We start from the raw sequence: 18229 nt of genomic DNA, 5'->3' as shown, positions 1-18229 counted from the left end.
TAAATTAATTCATTAATTAATTAATTCATTCATTCATTTTCTTGTTTAAAATTTCAGGTCATATATAATCGATGCTTTAGTTAGTAGACTACAAACCAGATCAACTTTTTGCAAATGGTATTTGATTCGGATCTGACCACAAATGAACACAACAAATTCTGCCTCACTTCATGTAAGACAGAACAACATGAATACATTTCTCTTCGGGATGATCTCCTGCTTTAACCAACATGAATACAGCTCAAGGGTGTTTTATTTGTGTTACATAAAAGTGCCTTTCCAAAAAGAAAAAGAAAATCCGCTCACATAATCCATGCATCATAATACATATACATGTAATACAAATCAGTGAGTCTAAGCTGTAGGTTGTAGTAGCTGTATCATTTTTATGTGAGGTGTTTTGCTATTACAGTTACAGATCCAGTCTTTGTGACGTTTGCCTGACTGCAGCAGGTTTTGTGGTGGATTCAGTGCCAGATGTCAGTCAGCCAAGACAAACAGGGCTCAGCAACAACCTTAGGCTGTAACATGGTTTGATTTGAGCTCTTCTTCTCCTGATGTTAAAACATACTTAAAATTCCCCTCATTCTAATCCCCCTTATTTCAGTAAACCCATACTTAAAATTCCTCTCATTCTAATCCCCCTTATTTCAGTAAACCCATTTGAACTAAATGTGTGTTTGCCTAAATAGAACGGCAGAAATCGTAAGATCTCTGCTACAAATTGTGCCTTTCAACGATACTTATATACTACTACTATATTTATATTTTACTCTTTTCTAACTTGTTTACATCATGCATAATTGTCTACAAACTACAAAATAAAATTAAAATAAATACGCCCACTAAAAGCATTCTATCAAAACTAACTCCATTTAATCAAAATGAAGTAACTACAAACTACAAACGAGGTAATCCTGATGCAAAGTGTCTGTCTCTGTGTGAAATGTGCTCCGCCACAGCTATGCCATTTTACGTGCGATCGTGCTGAATCTTTCAGGAAGTGTAAAGAGCACCCCTGTGGGTGACCTAACGCAGCCGGATTTTTGAATTAGGTAATTAGGGCCGACCAAATGGTCAAAAATGTCTCCGCACAGGTTCAGCACCATGGAGAGCTCCAGAGTGGAGCAGCACACAGGTTACAATCAGCCCTCTGGGGAGAGAGAGGAGAGACTGCTAACTCTGTGAGTGAGGCAGTCATACAGGGATGGGTATAGACCCTTTTCACGGGGGCCATTTTGTGTTACTATCCCTTGTGCCAAAATCCGAGGAAAAACACATTTAGAAGCCCAATCCAGAATAAAACAAGCTAACAGGCTAACAAACTAATAAACAAGACACAAATCACCAGTTACCTACCCTAGCCAACAGCAGTATGAAACATGTCATTGTGGTTTTCAAGTGGGCACCTTTCTTCACCGATGTTTCGTTAAGTTAGGCCCACAACACCTCAAGAAGGCTTAACGGTGTAATCCAGCGTGCCGGAAACACCCCCCTCTATGCTACTACTGCACATCGCCATTTTACCCTCACCATCTAATGTCAACCTAGCATTAACCTAGCCTTAGCCTTGAACCTTCTCCTAGAATTAGCCTAGCCATCCCAGGTCGGTTCCATATGACATTCTTAATAACTACACCAGCCACCCAGTACCAATAATGAGGGTTTCCAACTTCCATGATTGGAAGTTGTGGCTTCTATAGGAACATGTACCATCGTTTCACAACTAGCTCGCCTGTGCTAAGTCTACCATGGGTGGTTATGACATTATGGCTAATAATCCAAATCTCATTGCAGAATATGAAAGGGGAAATACTCTCCCTCACCCCCCCACCCCACCCCCCCCTGTTTTATCCCATTTTTATCCCCATATTAGTGCTAATTTTAATTTATTTATCCTGGTTGCTGCTCCACCCTCTGCCGATCTGGGGAGAGCCGAAACTGACTCCATGCTTCCTCCGATACATGGGCAGTAGCCAGTCGCTTCTTTTCACCTGACAGGGGGGGCTTCACCGGTAGGACATAGCACGTGGGAGGATCACGCTATTCCAACGAGTTCCCCTTCCTCCGAACAGGTGCCCCTAACGACCAGAGGAGGCACCACTTCAGCGACCATATTGCATGTTTTTGGTGTGGGGTTCCTATATGAAGGAAACCCCCAGGGGGCACGGGGAGAACATGCAAACTCCACACAGAAAGGCCCTTTTTGACGACCCCACCCGGGCGGTGGGCACTCGAGGACATGCGGACGGGCATGCACTCCTTCAGCACTCGACAGCGCTTACCACTGCGCCACCATGCCCCCGAAAGGGGAAATACTCTAACGTGAAACCAACCAACGTGAAACCGAGGTGTCTGACAGTGGTTCCCAACCTTTTTTGTCTTATGTACCCCTTGAGCTGTTTTGCCATGCCATGTATCCCCTCACTCATGCGTGTTGATGATTATTTGTTCTATTAAACTCATAATAAACTTTTAGCATGTGATTATTAAATGGAAATCATTTGTATGACTCCTCTTTAATACAATTCTGAACAGTTTTCATTTGGAAAAGTCGTCAGTTTTACCAAGGTGAGCCTATGAAATTATTTGGAATATTGTTTTTATCATTTTGGAAATAAATAAATTGTAATCCCCAATCTTTCCCAGTACCCCCTGCAAGCTGCTCAAGTAACCCCTATAGGGGTAGCCTACTTTACACCTTGGTTATGAATCACCTGTTACCTGACTGTTGCGCTGTATTGGGCCCCCCACGAAGACCCCCCCCCCCCAATTTGGACCCCACTCCACGCCCCTGGATCCCCCCTTCCCCACCGCACATTGGACCCCACTTTACGCCCCTGGTCCACATTGCGGGCGCCACAGCTGGTGTGCTCCCATCACAAGATGTTCTAGTTGATAATTGTTGTCACGTGACCTGTAATTATCACCACCTGTTGGCACAGAGTCTTTGTAAACCCACACCTGATGCCAATCAAGTGAAGAGCAAACCTGAAGAAGCAATGATGAGAAGTGCGTTGTTCTTCCCCAACATTTTATAATGAATTGAATAAAGAAAAAAGTCAATCTAACAATCCTGTTGTGCGCTGGATTACTTGTTCCTGAAAATATATCCATGTCCCGTTTTGATGACACATTGTTGCAGATGATCCATGAAGATGTCACTGTTCAGGCCAATATCATGCCAAAGTGTGTAATAGAGCCGGCGTGTCAGCGTGATCATTGGTTCGCCTAGGCGTGAAAAGTAGGCTAGACCACACGGTCTTACCCCGGTGGGTCTGTTACAAGCTTTGGCCTGATATTGGATTGGTTTACACATCCAATTTCATCCACTAAGCTTAATTACAGAGCCTGGGATCACAGCACTGTATTTAAAATATTAATTCCCACTTGTTTTCATGATCCTAGGCACACTGCGGGAGTAATTTCTTAGGTAGAGAAGCCCTATAGGGTTTCCTTTCTCTACCGGCACTCTACCCTCCCCCACTTGTTTCCTTTCATCCGTTTTTGTCTCTTCTGTCCTCACACTTCCCAAGTACAATGAACCTGAAGGTCTTTCCTTTTCCAGAGATCTCTTTTTGACTGACAGAAATGATAGAAATACAAGCTTGACCTCAAACATTAGTCCAAAGAAGTAGAGACAAATAATTCCTGGGCATTTAACATATCTAAATACACATTTGTTTGACTTTGATCAACAGGTGCACAACAATAATGTGACCATATAGTGCTTATCTCTAAAAATAGATCATGTCAACAAGCTTCAACTTAATATTTTTCCAGGAAAATGTCTTTCAGAGGACATGATGGAGCAGTGGGACGACTGCCATGATCACAGTCGACACAGCAGTTTCCATGATGCCTATGCTTGACTCAGTCTGACGCACTGCTTATGTTGTTATCATATCCTGCTTATGTTGTTATGATATCTGTGAACTATCTGTCAACAAACCTGCTCTGCTTTTAATGTGTGGCATTTGGAGCGAGAGCCTCATCAAATGAATGAATTCAATAAACAATGAACATAATTAAAAAGGCAATGATGCATCTTTTGATATTGAAATACTGTGTGGTAATTGAAGTGATATCATACTCACCCTGCAAGTTAGTTGTTCTGTTATGTCACCCGTCTAGAATGATACCCCTGCTTCACTTTCCAAGTTTCAAATACTCCACTTAAGCTTCTACAGTCTGCGTTTGCTTCTTGGTCTATTTTGTAATAGTTTCTTTTCACTTGTCTTCTCTTGGTTTCTTCTCTATCTCATGTCCATTGTTGTATTCATATTGTTTCTATCTTTTAATCCTTCCACAGCCTCCTTCGCTGACTCTTGTGTGCTGTAATCCTTTCTCCCTGCGTGCTCGCCTCTGTGCTCTCATGCAACCTGGGCTGAAAATGCAGTGTCAATCTCCCCTCAGCAGAGCACGTCTGCTGAGGGGAGGGAGGGAGGGAGGGATAGAGGGAAGGAGAGGAGAGGACAGGACAGGAGAGTGGAGGAGAGGAGAGAGGACAAGAGGAGAGGTGAGGAGAGGAGTGTGGAGGAGAGGTGAGGACAGGAGAGAGGAGGAGAGGTGAGGACAGGAGAGAGGAGGAGAGGTGAGGACAGGAGAGAGGACAAAGGAGAGGAGTGTGGAGCAGAGGTGAGGACAGGAGAGAGGAGGAGAGGTGAAGACAGGGGAGAAGAGAGGACAATAGGAGAAGAGAGGAGTGTGGAGGAGAGGTGAAGACAAGAGAGGAGGAGAGGTGAGGACAGGAGAGGAGAAGGGAGGAGAGACGACAAGAGGAGAGGAGTGTGGAGGAGAGGTGAAGACGGGAGGAGAGAGGAGAAGAGAGGAGTGTGGAGGAGAGGTGAGGACCGGAGAGGAGGAGAGGTGAGGACAGGAGAGAGGACAAGAGGAGAGGAGTGTGGAGGAGAGGTGAGGAGAGGAGAGGGGAGGAGAGAGGACAAGAGGAGAGGAGTGTGGAGGAGAGGTGAGGACAGGAGAGAGGACAAGAGGAGAGGAGTGTGGAGGAGAGGTGAGGACAGGAGAGAGGACAAGAGGAGAGGAGTGTGGAGGAGAGGTGAGGACAGGAGAGAGGACAAGAGGAGAGGAGTGTGGAGGAGAGGTGAGGACAGGAGAGAGGACAAGAGGAGAGGAGTGTGGAGGAGAGGGGAGGAGAGTGGACAAGAGGAGAGGAGTGTGGAGGTGAGGACAGGAGAGAAGAGGGAAATGGAGCAGAGGAAAGAAAGGAGAAGACAGAAAAGGGGAGGCTGTCCCTTCGTGCACTGTAAACATGTGTGTTGAGATGATGCCTGATGTGCCCATATAACGTAAATGAGACCACACTTGTCTCACAAACCATTTCTCCTCGTGGAACATGGTGGAAGAAGTACTCAGAAGTAGAAATACCACAGTATAAAAATAGTATCTTGCAAGTAAAAGTCCTGCATTCAAAATGTTCAGCACGTTCTCACTCCCACTGCATCGATTTGTGTCGCTTTGTCAGGTGCCTTTGGTGTCAGATGTTCACATGCACGGTGCCCTTGTTGTGCGCCATGTTTGGACGCGCACGGTTAGGGTGAGGCACCCTGATGCAATGGGGTAGGGGTTAGGCAAAGGTCAGCGATGCCTTGGGGTTGGGGTTAGGCACTGCTAGCCACTTGGTTGGGGTTAGGGTTTGGATATGGGTCAAGGTTAGGGAAGCCCTGAGAGGAGGGGAGAAAGGTTTGCCCCATGCCTTTCGAGGGCGGCCTTTCCAACACCGGGGTCCGCTTGGCTGTTGAAGGTGCACGATAGCAGGCTGCCCGGTGCCTCAGTCCCAGGTAGCAGGCTGCCCGGTGCCTCAGTCCCAGGTAGCAGGCTGCCCGGTGCCTCAGTCCCAGGTAGCAGGCTGCCCGGTGCCTCAGGCCCAGGTAGCAGGCTGCCCGGTGCCTCAGGCCCAGGTAGCAGGCTGCCTGGTGCCTCAGGCCCAGGTAGCAGGCTGCCTGGTGCCTCAGGCCCAGGTAGCAGGCTGCCTGGTGCCTCAGGCCCAGGTAGCAGGCTGCCTGTTGCCTCAGGCCCAGGTAGCAGGCTGCCCGGTGCCTCAGTCCCAGGTAGCAGGCTGCCCGGTGCCTATCAGTCCCAGGTAGCAGGCTGCCCGGTGCCTCAGTCCCAGGTAGCAGGCTACCCGGTGCCTCAGTCCCAGGTAGCTCATTTATAAATGAGATTTAATACAATTGGTAAATACATTATACATTTGCTTATTAATCAGGAATAAAACATTTATAACTGTGTTTATGAATTACTTACAAATGCTTAGTAATGTATGAACAATGCTTTATAAATGATGAATTAAGTATTTACTAATACTTAAAGCAGCTACGAGCAACTTTTTCGATTGTTATTAAACAGTATAAATTTAATATCAATGCATCACATCTTACCTCTAATAGTAGACGAGACCAACGCAGAGTAGTCTCGCTTGAAGCCCGAGTGAATCGGCCAGTGTTAGACTGTCTGTGGCCAGGGAAGATCAGGAAGTGAAATTAAACGGTTTGCAGCAGCCACTTCGGCCATAACCACAAAATAACTTCCAAAAACCTGTTAGAATATAACGAGAGATGTTCGCGAGAGTATGCGTGGCGTTCACATTGTTTATGCTATGTTGCTAGGCAGCGCGAACGGGTGAAGGCAGGCAGCTGCGTTTCACTTCCGGGTTTCACTTCCGCGTTTACCCGGTCCGGCGGTAAGGAGAGAGAGAGAGAGAGCCCCCTGTTGACGCGAGTTTAGACAGACACAGACTTAATAATCATCTAAGGGAGCAATCTCTGATCCACACGGCTTTGGTCTCAGCTACTATTATAGGTAAGATGTGATGCATCAATATTGTAATTATACTGTTTAATAACAATCGAAAAAGTTGCTTGTAGCTGCTTTAACTAATGCTTAATAGTGTATAGTTATTATAAAGTATTACCCAAGTAGAAAGTAGCAGAAAATGGTAATACTCAAGTAAAGTACAAGTATACCTCAAAATTATAAGTACAGTATTTGAGTAAATGTAGGCGACTTAGTTACTTTCCACCTCTGACCACGTTTGAGTCACGATGAGAGGAACCGTTTCTCCTCGAGGAACAACAGGTGGAAGACGAGGAAGATATAAGAGCTTGGTAGAAAGTGGAAAAGTTGAATGCACTATCACAAGGCTACGGAATGTCCCTTTAAACATAATCCCTTTACAGTTGTCCCCTCACAGGCACAGTGGTGCCAGGGATGCTTTCCAAACCCTTATCGCTGGCGCTGCAGTGAGAGCTGGTCTGTCAATGCACGTTAGGCTCTCCACACAATCAAAGTCCACATCCCCCAAAACATAAAAGGCATTTTTAAAGAACATTGGACTGGAAGTAAACCTATGCTCAGTGTGATTATGTAAGGTGTCATTTTTAATTGTGGATATGAAATTCAATAAGGACTAGGATGTATTTGTCATAGTACATTTAGGCATATAGCCTACAGGGTTTTCCATAAGTGCCAGCTGCCAGATAAATGGCCGGACATTAAAACATTTCAAGCCTGCTATTTTCTTACCCTCAGTCACAATAACCAATTTTGCAACCCCGTGCAAGCCAACCGCGGTGGATGGCAAGTAAGCGCCACAACCGGCTTATATAGTTCTAACGTAAGTTCAGTCAGGAAGACTATAATCTGCACTTTACAGTTCGCTTCTTATTTCTCCACCACTTCAAATCTGCTCACATGCTCAAAATAGCATGTCAACTTCCGCGCGTCATTTGAATAATCAGGTGTTTGCCTCCTGGTCTCATATAACCAATAGCATAACGTCACATCACCTCTCACCCCCACACACCTCCAGTCCATTGTAATGTAAGCCTATCACATTGATATTCACCCCATCCATTCTAAGCCAATCACATGGCTGTGTACTCTTAAAATATGCTTCTTTTTACCCCATTCAGCCTGCTCATACCTGCGCTGTCAGTCTCGCACCCTCCACCTCCCCTTCTCCACCCAGTCTTCGCAGACCCATCAGTCATCTGATTCATCAGTCGGAGGAGTCTAATCAGTCTCAGAAGGAGAGGCATCACCACCACCACCACCACCAGTATCTAGACTCTACAGGGGGATCTACTGTATCTGGCTGCTGCTCATGGCTGATTTCAGCTCTATCTCATTATCTCCCTGTGATGTCTAAGCACCAAAGACTTTTAACAATCCCTAATTCTTATCATATTTTCTGTAGGCTAATTCATCATTCATTCACTATTGTAATAAATATTATTGTATTCATTCTCTGGTATCTAGTCTCTCCTGATTGAACTAGTTTCCTGGCTGGGCGGTGTTTGGACCTTCAGTCCAATCACTGTGCTTAAACATGCCAAAAAGTGTTGAATCACATCACAGGGCTTCCCATACACAGCGCAGCCGCCCTCCCTCCGCTGCGAGGCTAGCTACTATTTTCAACCAGCTGGACATTGTATGCAGTAGCGGAAAACCCTGGGCATAGGAAATTGTGTTCTAATATTTGTATATTTGTCATATCTACCAGCCACGACAGCATTTGGCTGGTATTGCTTGTGAGTCGGTGTTGGATGTTGGAATAAATTCCATTGGATTCAGAGCCACCTTCCATACACACCCCACAAGTCCACACATTCCTCCAGTCATTGTCAGCTATACTGTAGTTCTGGTACCCTACCCGTTCGAGCATGCAATCACGGTGTGTGTGTGTGTGTGTGTGTGTGTGTGTGTTTGTGTCACCTGCTGGCTGCTTTGGCTAGTGCTATCATTCATTTGTGTGTGTGCCCTCTGGCTGCTGTGGGTAGGGCTATGATTAATTGGCCGTTTTTGACCATTTAATCGGTCAAAATGATCTAATTACAATATCCGGCCCTGTCACCGTCTGCTTGTTCTCTGCTGGTGCCCGTGCCAAATATGAATGCTGTCAGACCGACGGGCTCCAAGCAAAATAAAACAGAGAGACATACATAGCCTACCTACATAATAATAATAATAAGTCATTTATTTTATATAGCCTAGCGCTTTTCAAGGACCCAAAGACGTTAAACATAGTGATATAGGTTCGCCCTTTTATGTGTTACATAAAAGCTAGATGAAGAGTTTATTTGCAAAACAGGAAAACGCCATTCTTAACATGAATAAACAACACCTCCTACTCCCTGGAGTGCACATAGAAAAACATTATTGAGGTGATTTATGTGAAAATTATCAGCTGAATATGTTTGAGTTATGATTGATAATAAAAGTTTACCAAAAATAATGTGTTATGTAGCTGCACCATATTAAAAAGAATGTGTTATGTAGCTGCACCATATTAAAATAATGGGTAACACTTTACAATAACGTACACAAATACTATAGTAGTTACTAGTAAACTAACCATTAACTAATAGCCAGTTAATGAGTAGCTAATGAAAAATTTGGCATTAGTCAATCACTAGTTAATCATAGTTAATGAGTAGGTAGTCATTAGTTAATGATTAGTATCTAATTTCCTGAGTAGAGTAGTTAATCATTACCTAATGATTACTAAATGTCAGCTCGTGAATAGAGTAGTTAATCATTACTTAATGATTCCAAAATGTCAGTGCGTGAATGTATTAGTTAATCATTAGTTAATCATTAGTCAAGGTCACATTGTGAGTATAGTAGTTAATCATTACTTCATGATTAGTTGTTAGTTCCTTAGTAGAGTAATTACTCATTAGTTAATGGTTAGCCAATGGTCAGTTTGGGAGTATATAGTTAATTGTTAGTTATTCATTACTTAATTACTTAATTATTACCTGTCCATTAGTTACTCTTTTTGTGTACCCTATTGTAAAGTGGTGCATCATACTCAGTAGTTTATGAATACTGAATCATTACTTAATTATTATCTGTCTATTAGTTAGTCTTTTTGTGTACCCTATTGTAAAGTGGTGCATCATACTCAGTAGTTAATGAATACTGAATCATTACTTAATTATTACCTGTCCATTAGTTACTCTTTTCGTGTACCCTATTGTAAAGTGGAGTGGTGCATCATACTCTGTAGTTTATGAGTACTGAATCATTACCTGTCCATTTGTTACTCTTTTCGCACCCTAATATAAAGTGAAAGATATCCTTATCAAATAAACACTCCCTCCAGGTGAGATTCGAACCCTGAACCCCAAGATTGTTAAATTGTAAGTCTGGTTCTCTACCATCTGAGCTAACCAGCCTGTTATTTGGTAGAGCCATACTATAGGTCTGTAGAGTCAGAGACTAAGTATTATGTCCTATCCACATACTACTTTCTGTTCAAGTACTTATAGTTTTTAAGATATATTCCACCCAAATACTACCTTCTCTCCAAATACTTATAGTTTTAAAGGTATATTCCATCCAAATACTACTTCATGTCCAAGTACTTAGGTATGTTTCAGCCAAATACTACTTATGTCTAAGTACTTACTTGGACAGAAAGTAGTATTTGGGTGGAATATACCTTTAAACTATAATACTTGGTCTCCGGCTCTACATTCGATAGTATGGCTCTAACAAGCAACAGGCTGGTTAGCTCAGATGGTAGAGAACCAGACTTACAATTTAACAATCTTGGGGTTCAGGGTTCGAATCTGACCTGGAGTGTTTGTTTGATAAGGATATCTTTCACTTTATATTAGGGTGCAAAAAGAGTAACAGATGGACAGGTAATGATTCAGTACTCATAAACTACAGAGTATGATGCACCACTTTACAATCGGGTACACAAAAATAGTAACTAATGGACAGGTAATAATTAAGTAATGATTCAGTATTCATTAACTACTGAGTATGATGCACCACTTTACAATAGGGTACACAAAAAGACTAACTAATAGACAGATAATAATTAAGTAATGATTCAGTATTCATAAACTACTGAGTATGATGCACCACTTTACAATAGGGTACACAAAAAGAGTAACTAATGGACAGGTAATAATTAAGTAATTAAGTAATGAATAACTAACAATTAACTATATACTCCCAAACTGACCATTGACTAACCATTAACTAATGAGTAATTACTCTACTAAGGAACTAACAACTAATCATGAACTAATGATTAACTACTATACTCACAATGTGACCTTGACTAATGATTAACTAATGATTAACTAATACATTCACGCACTGACATTTTGGAATCATTAAGTAATGATTAACTACTCTATTCACGAGCTGACATTTAGTAATCATTAGGTAATGATTAACTACTCTACTCAGGAAATTAGATACTAATCATTAACTAATGACTACCTACTCATTAACTATGATTAACTAGTGATTGACTAATGCCAAATTTTTCATTAGCTACTCATTAACTGGCTATTAGTTAATGGTTAGTTTACTAGTAACTACTATAGTATTTGTGTACGTTATTGTAAAGTGTTACCAAATAATGTGTTATGTAGCTGCACCATATTAGATTCCTGGTTCTTTGGCAGATGCTGGAGATGCTCCTGCTCACAGAAACGGACCGAACTGTCTTTGACCATTGAGATAACATGAATTATTCATTTGAGTGGCTTTCCCCTTTAATGTGAACACAATAAGTTAGTGTACAGTAGCTGCATTGGCTGAAAATTGGGGGAGAATGCAGGAGCGGACTTCGCAACCATCTCGACATTCTCAGCATCACATTGCTGGCAAATCAAGATTGACACTGCCTCATTATGCTCAAAAACATCTGACCTTTTCTAGCTCAATTTAGAATCCCATAGTCTAGAATCCAGATGACTACAGAAATATGAAATGAGCAAAACAGTTGCTATGGAAACCACCCTCCTCCCATTTAGCTCCCCCCAACTCTCTATCTCTCTCTGTCTCTCTCTCTCCTTCCCTCTCCCTCTCTACTCTGGTAAATTCTAGAGCAGGGGAGACTTTTCAAATCTCTCTCTCGCTCTGAATATGAAGGTGGGTGGGCATCTGCCCACATGACAAATTCACAGAGGAGGAACGAGCGGGTGGATGGAGAGACAGCACAGCACCACAGTAGGTTGCAGCAAGAAAGAAGATAGGAGGAAGGAGGACAAAGAGAGACGGAGGAGGTTCTGGGGGCAGACAGGTAGCCTACACCAACGGTTCCCAACCTGAAAACTTGAAAATCTCGAAACTTTTCGCGGCCCACCTCAGACCCCCCAAGAAATACAGAGCAGAGGCCAAATAATGCATTCTCAGAGCACTTGTTATTTTCCACAGTTACTAACACAGCATCTTAAACACGTTGCAGATTGGGTGCACCATGTATATCTATATCTATATATATCTTTATATATCTATATCTATATCTATATCTATCTATATATATATATATATATATATATATATATATATATATATATATATATATATATATATATATATATATATATATATATATATAAGGGAGCATGTGGGCAATATCTGTTCTCTCTCTGTTTCAATTTTTGTCCCACTGATGATGTCATCAGAGATGTCATAAATCACTGATGATGCCATAAGTGATGTCATCACATGATGATGATGTCATCAGTGATGTCATCATTGATGCCATACCATCCCTGATGGTGTCATCAGTCCTGCAGCTCGCCTGCTATGCGGGCTCACATACGCAGCTCGGACATTGCACGGCCTCGCCCGCAGCTCGGCTGCTGTGTGGCCTCGCCTGCTCTATTGGCATGTGCACTATTGCTATCACTCGGTGATGACATCATTAGTAATGTCATAAGATGATTTGGTAATAATGTCACTGATGATGTCACAATGCCTGACATCATCAGTGATGCTGATGACATTGAAACAAACAGACAGAGCCCACTATACTTCCTTTAGTGATGATGATGCTTTTTTGTAGCCTACTGTCGCCACCTGCTGTTTTATTGTATTAATGTTACTTGGTGGCAAATGGAACGGATGGCCCACTACCCACCAATACCTAGCAAGAGGGACCAGCCCACAATCGCTTCTAGCTGCGTCAAGCTAATCAGTGAAAGCCGAACAACACCGGAAAACAGGCGACTTTGCCATCAATCTAAAAGCATTAAATATGCCACTTTAAAAAACACAATACAAAAAACCCTCTGTGGAATTAATACATTGAATATGCGATGAGAAATATCTAAAATAGGTGCATATTATGGTATTATCGTGCAGTCTGTATTGGTGAAAGAGCGCGTGTTCAAGTAAGGATTTTATTTTGTAAATTTTAACCGGATGTTTTTATTTGTATTCTGGCTAACTTGACACTGTTTCTCCTCCGACCGGAGAAGACGGATCCTGCCTGTCCGAACCGCAGAGGTCCGAGCTGTCAGCCACGTCACCGCCACTGATAACAACTTTTTTCAGCCACACTACAGTTTATATGCCGAATCGTTGGAATTCACACCGGTTCACATGCCTTTAAATGCTGAACCCTCAAGAGGACTGACCGCCTTTGTGTAGCTTTTAGTTGTTTTTTTTATTTTTCTTGCGGTTCCGCGCTGATTAATCCAAGAAGAGCTATAGTTTCTTGCATTTCTGGTCATACAACTCTCTCTTGTCGACTTGTACAGTAAGCCTGGCGGTTTGAGGCGTTTTTCTTTTTGAGGCATAACGTTAAAGTAAACAAAATGAACATCTTTCGTCTGGCAGGTGACGTGTCACATCTGGTGGCTATCATCATTCTGTTTATGAAGATATGGAGGTCCAAATCCTGCGCTGGTAGGCTGACTGAGTTTAGCTGCTGCTGATGTTAATGATCTAACTCACATACTGCATTTTGCACCTTTGGCTACTGCGATTTGTTTCGTTGTTTTGGCAGTCTGCAGGGCCTGTTCTTGACTTCACATGCATGCATGCACTGTATAGCTGCAACGTTGTTGCGGCGGCCTTTAAGATCATACACTGTATTGAAGCGTTTTCTGCGGATACAGCCACACGACTGTATTGGGATGCATGGAGAGGATTTTGCACAAGCTGCTAGCTACACAAGCTGCCTGAGCTACGTGGCAAAGTGACGTTTCTGGTATCTGCGGCATGCCCCACGCCTGTGAAGCAATTAAACATAATGTGCAGTTGCCTTCTTTAGTGCTTTTATTCAGTGCTGTTAAGCCATAAAGGTATGATAAGAGTGTGTGGGGAAAGCTAACATCTATCAGTCTGTGCAGGGGAGCTGTGCATGAGCTATTTTGAAAGAGTCTGATGAAACCTATCTTTGTTTTTTTTCTGCAGGCATCTCTGGGAAGTCTCAGGTGCTGTTTGCACTGGTCTTCACAACCAGGTACCTGGACCTGTTCACGACTTTCATCTCTGTCTACAACACAGTCATGAAGGTGAGTGTGTAGGATGCACACACACAAATACAAAGAGACAGTTATTCACACTGGGTAATATGCACAGAAGGCAGCAGTTAGACCTACAGCCACTGACAGATTGCATCTCTTGCCTGACGCAACAGCAGAGTATTCCCGTCCCAGTATTTTGTATTCAAACTCTCCCCCTCTCACTGGGCTCTCAGGTGGTGTTCCTGGCTCTGGCCTATGCTACCGTCTACCTGATCTACATGCGCTTTAGGAACACCTACGACTCAGAGAACGACTCGTTCCGTGTGGAGTTCCTGCTGGTGCCCGTCGTCGGGCTGTCCTTCCTGGAGAACTACGCTTTCACCCCGCTGGAGGTAAACATGATACCAGAGTTTCTTTCACGACAGGACGGGGCGCCAAAATGGGTCACCAGGCAGCCTACTTCTGGTGGGCCCACATGACAAGGGTACTGTTATCGTCTCATGAGAATGGATCCCACAGTGAGATTAAGTTTACTACATTTGTGTGCAGGGCTGGAAACGACTACAAATATCTGTATTATCACTTTGGCTTGAAGAATATGCAACCTTTGACATGCACTCATCAGTAGAGTTTATGCATCTCGTTGCCTTCGATTCCACGCAGATCCTGTGGACCTTCTCCATCTTCCTGGAGGCGGTGGCCATAATGCCTCAGCTCTTCATGATCACCAAGACGGGCGAGGCGGAGTCCATCACCACCCACTACCTGTTCTTCCTGGGTCTGTACCGAGCGCTCTACCTGGCCAACTGGGTGTGGCGTTACCACACCGAGGGCTTCTTCGACCAGATCGCCGTAGTGTCCGGCGTGGTGCAGACCATCTTCTACTGCGACTTCTTCTACCTTTACTTCACGAGGGGTGAATAGATTCAACTTGTCTGTATCTATGCTCAGTGTTTTGGGTTTAGTTGGTCATATTGAATTGATGTGTTTTGGACTCCCCTACGTACAGAGAGAGGACATCACTGATGATGTCATAGACATTGTGACGTCATCAGTGGGACAACAATTTAAACAAACAAACAGACAAAGCCCATTTGCTCCCTTGATGATGCCTGCTGGTGCAGCATGAGGTCACCATTTAAAAATACTCTGTATTTCCAGGTAGTAAAGTAATCACTTCATGGGGACTTGAAAGCCAATTACTTTGATATAAAATGTGTTTAATTGGATGGGGTTATATTATTTCTTAGGATATTCACCTCAAACAGACCTAGGTTTGTAGGTCATCCCAGCAGCCTTACTTAGTAAGCTAGCAGTTGACCCAGACTGTGTTTCCTGCAGTAGATTTATTTGTCTTTGAGTTTTGGGTTTTAATACCTACCGGTACACATGTATTGTCTTTTCTCACACCTGCCTCTGTTCTCCTCTGCCTGTCTGCAGTGCTTCGGGGAAGTGGAAAGATGGGCCTGCCAATGCCCATTTAAAAAGAAGTCTGTGCCATGCAGCTACCATTCTGTGCCTGCTACAGTTCAGCACTTGAACACATACCGTGGCCCTTCAACTGTATTTAGCAATGGGACTGATGCTCTGACATCACTGTGCAGACCAAGATGAGTACACCCCTAGAAGATGACATTCTGTGTGATGCGGTGCTGCGTGTGTCTGTGTATCTGCGTGTGCGTAGTGGTCAAAACTTTGTGATGTATAGAATGTTTGGGGTTTTTCCCCATGAGATGCAAACGTGCCATTGGAGTTGAGTCCCTGATGTGCATGTGGGGCTTATATCCAGCATGGGAATTGTGTGTTTATTTTTTCTTGACTTTACTTTGCCTCATAGAAGCTGGGATAGACTGTCGCTCTAGAAAAACCCAAATGCAGTTTCCATATTAAATGTTAGAATGTTCGATACGCAAAACATGGAGCCGAAATGTGGTTGGTTTCAAAGCATATTGTACAACACTCAGGTAGTCTCGAGTGCATAGCTAGTCTTATTGTATATAACTTTAGTTTCAATCATTTAAGGATGCAGTGATATCTATAGAAAGGCTATAGGAGTTCCCAGAGTTACACATCTTTTCCAAATTTGACAAACTCAAGGTTTCCCCGACTGAAAGCGCAATGATGGATATTCGAGTATTGTATTCATGTGGGAAGCCACCAAATATATAAATATAATATATAAAATATATAAATATAAGGCCTGTAGCAACTGATAATGTCACATCAGCTGGATAATGTAAAAAATGTGCCATCAAATGGGTCAAAATCGAATCTAATGTAACCTGTACTGTAATACAGAGGTTCTCAAATGGTTTCCAGCCAAGGACCCCTTACAAGATAGAAAATATACCGGGGACCCCCTCATTCTGATTTGTGATTTTGGGCTAAGCTTAATTGTTTCCACTGTAATGTGCTTGACTTTTGAATTGAATTTGTTAGATTAGAATGTAATCCATGAACCATTTTAGATTTAAAGCATAAAATGTTTTCATTGAACTATGAAGCTTTTGCACAAAAAAAAGTTTGTATTTTTATTTTCCTGAAAACTTTTTGCGGACCCCCTTGCAAAGTGCCACGGACACCTGGGGGTCCCCGGACCCCCATTTGAGAACCAATGCTGTAATAAATAGATGGATAGTGTAATTATTAGTCCTTTTAGGGGTGCCACATTTCTAACTAATGTCATAGTATGTATTATTAGTTGGTTAAAATATGTTATGAGGTAATGATTGCCGCTTACTATATTAAGGCCATGTTTTAATACTATCTGGGAATTTATTACAGTAACAGGATTGATTACATTTAGAGGGACATCTTCTATTTTGACAAGTTATTATTACATTATCTGACAGATCATTAACTAGTACAAGGCCCTTGAGTGACTTTGGGTCATGTTCCATAGCTTTAGAAAATGCTCAAAGAATATATAAATGGTGAATTTGTAACTGTTGGTTTGCTCAGAAGTCTGCGTCTTCCTATTTGGTTCTGTAATGTTACAGACACTCCATGGCAATCATATTCAACTTTCCCTCCCTTAATGCCAAGTATGTTACTGTTTTATACTTCATCTGTCTTCTGTTTCAATGTATTTCTTCTATGGGGACAAAAAGGGCTAAACATTTTGCCGTGACATAAGTGAAGCCAAAGATGGAACTGCAGAGATACAGTAAAAGAGATGATGTTCTGCACTAAATAGAATTCACTTCCTCTGCCAGCCTTTCTTTCAGGGCCATTACCTTAAGCTTGTGTCAGGGCAAAATGGGAAAGTGGTATATCTTGGTATATCTTGATAACATCTCTTGGCACACATTTACAAATGTGGTACATATGTTGAATTGCACAGCATTTTAATGACAATGAACTTTATTATTACATGTGAATTGTGTAAATACAAGGTGTGGTTTTGTTCTTTGTTGGTGATCCAGATTGTATTGCGACACACCACCAGGATGTTAACCTTTCTTCAGTGTGCTCGCCCCACACACACACACACACACACACACACACACACCCCTACACACACACACACACACACACACACACACACACATATTCTTCATAATATGGTCAGTGTGTATCAAAGTGCTAGGTATCCAGATAATTTAAACTTTAGCGCCTCCTAGTGCCATTGGAGTCAGGCAAATGTATGATGTACATTGGAGAAATTAGAAGATAGAAGGGATTGGGTATCACTGAAATACAGCTCCCAATATTTTAATGACTACATAAAGTAACTAGCTCCAAATATTTTAATGACTACATAACTACTGGGAGCTGTATTTCAGTGTGCTGTCTCCATTCCCCTCCAGCTTCACATGTACTGTTATCCGGCACCTGGCCTAAAAGTAAGTTGCATGTGCACACAGCTACAACTACACTACTGAGCTTTGTACATTGGAGAAATAACACAGTTAATGAGTCGTCATCTATTGAACAATCCTACTTTACACATCCTCACCTATAAAAGTGTCAAGACCACA

The 18229-nt window shown here is 42.6% G+C and overlaps 1 protein-coding gene across 1 annotated transcript; it reads left to right on the top strand.

Moving 5' to 3' along the window:
* The first annotated feature begins 13297 nt into the window (after nucleotides 1–13297).
* On the top strand, nucleotides 13298–17636 carry kdelr3 (KDEL endoplasmic reticulum protein retention receptor 3). Its single transcript, XM_083649686.1, has 5 exons — nucleotides 13298–13686; nucleotides 14197–14297; nucleotides 14483–14641; nucleotides 14913–15165; nucleotides 15690–17636. The coding sequence occupies exons 1-5, from the start codon at nucleotides 13596–13598 to the stop codon at nucleotides 15731–15733; spliced, it is 648 nt and encodes a 215-aa protein (XP_083505812.1). The 5' UTR covers nucleotides 13298–13595; the 3' UTR covers nucleotides 15734–17636.
* The last annotated feature ends 593 nt before the right edge of the window (nucleotides 17637–18229 follow it).

This window comes from Poromitra crassiceps (assembly GCF_964638095.1).
Source record: "Poromitra crassiceps genome assembly, chromosome: 13".
Classification (NCBI taxonomy): domain Eukaryota; kingdom Metazoa; phylum Chordata; class Actinopteri; order Beryciformes; family Melamphaidae; genus Poromitra; species Poromitra crassiceps.
Note: the sequence above shows the minus strand (reverse complement) of the source record. Positions and strands in the feature narration are given on the sequence as shown.

Excerpts from the sequence above, each read along its gene's own strand:
- kdelr3 (XM_083649686.1), top strand. The coding sequence starts at position 13,596 with ATGAACATCTTTCGTCTGGCAGGTGACGTGTCACATCTGGTGGCTATC. Across the intron at positions 13,687-14,196 it reads GAGGTCCAAATCCTGCGCTG|GCATCTCTGGGAAGTCTCAG; the intron begins GTAGGCTGACTG and ends TTTTTTCTGCAG. Across the intron at positions 14,298-14,482 it reads TCTACAACACAGTCATGAAG|GTGGTGTTCCTGGCTCTGGC; the intron begins GTGAGTGTGTAG and ends CTGGGCTCTCAG.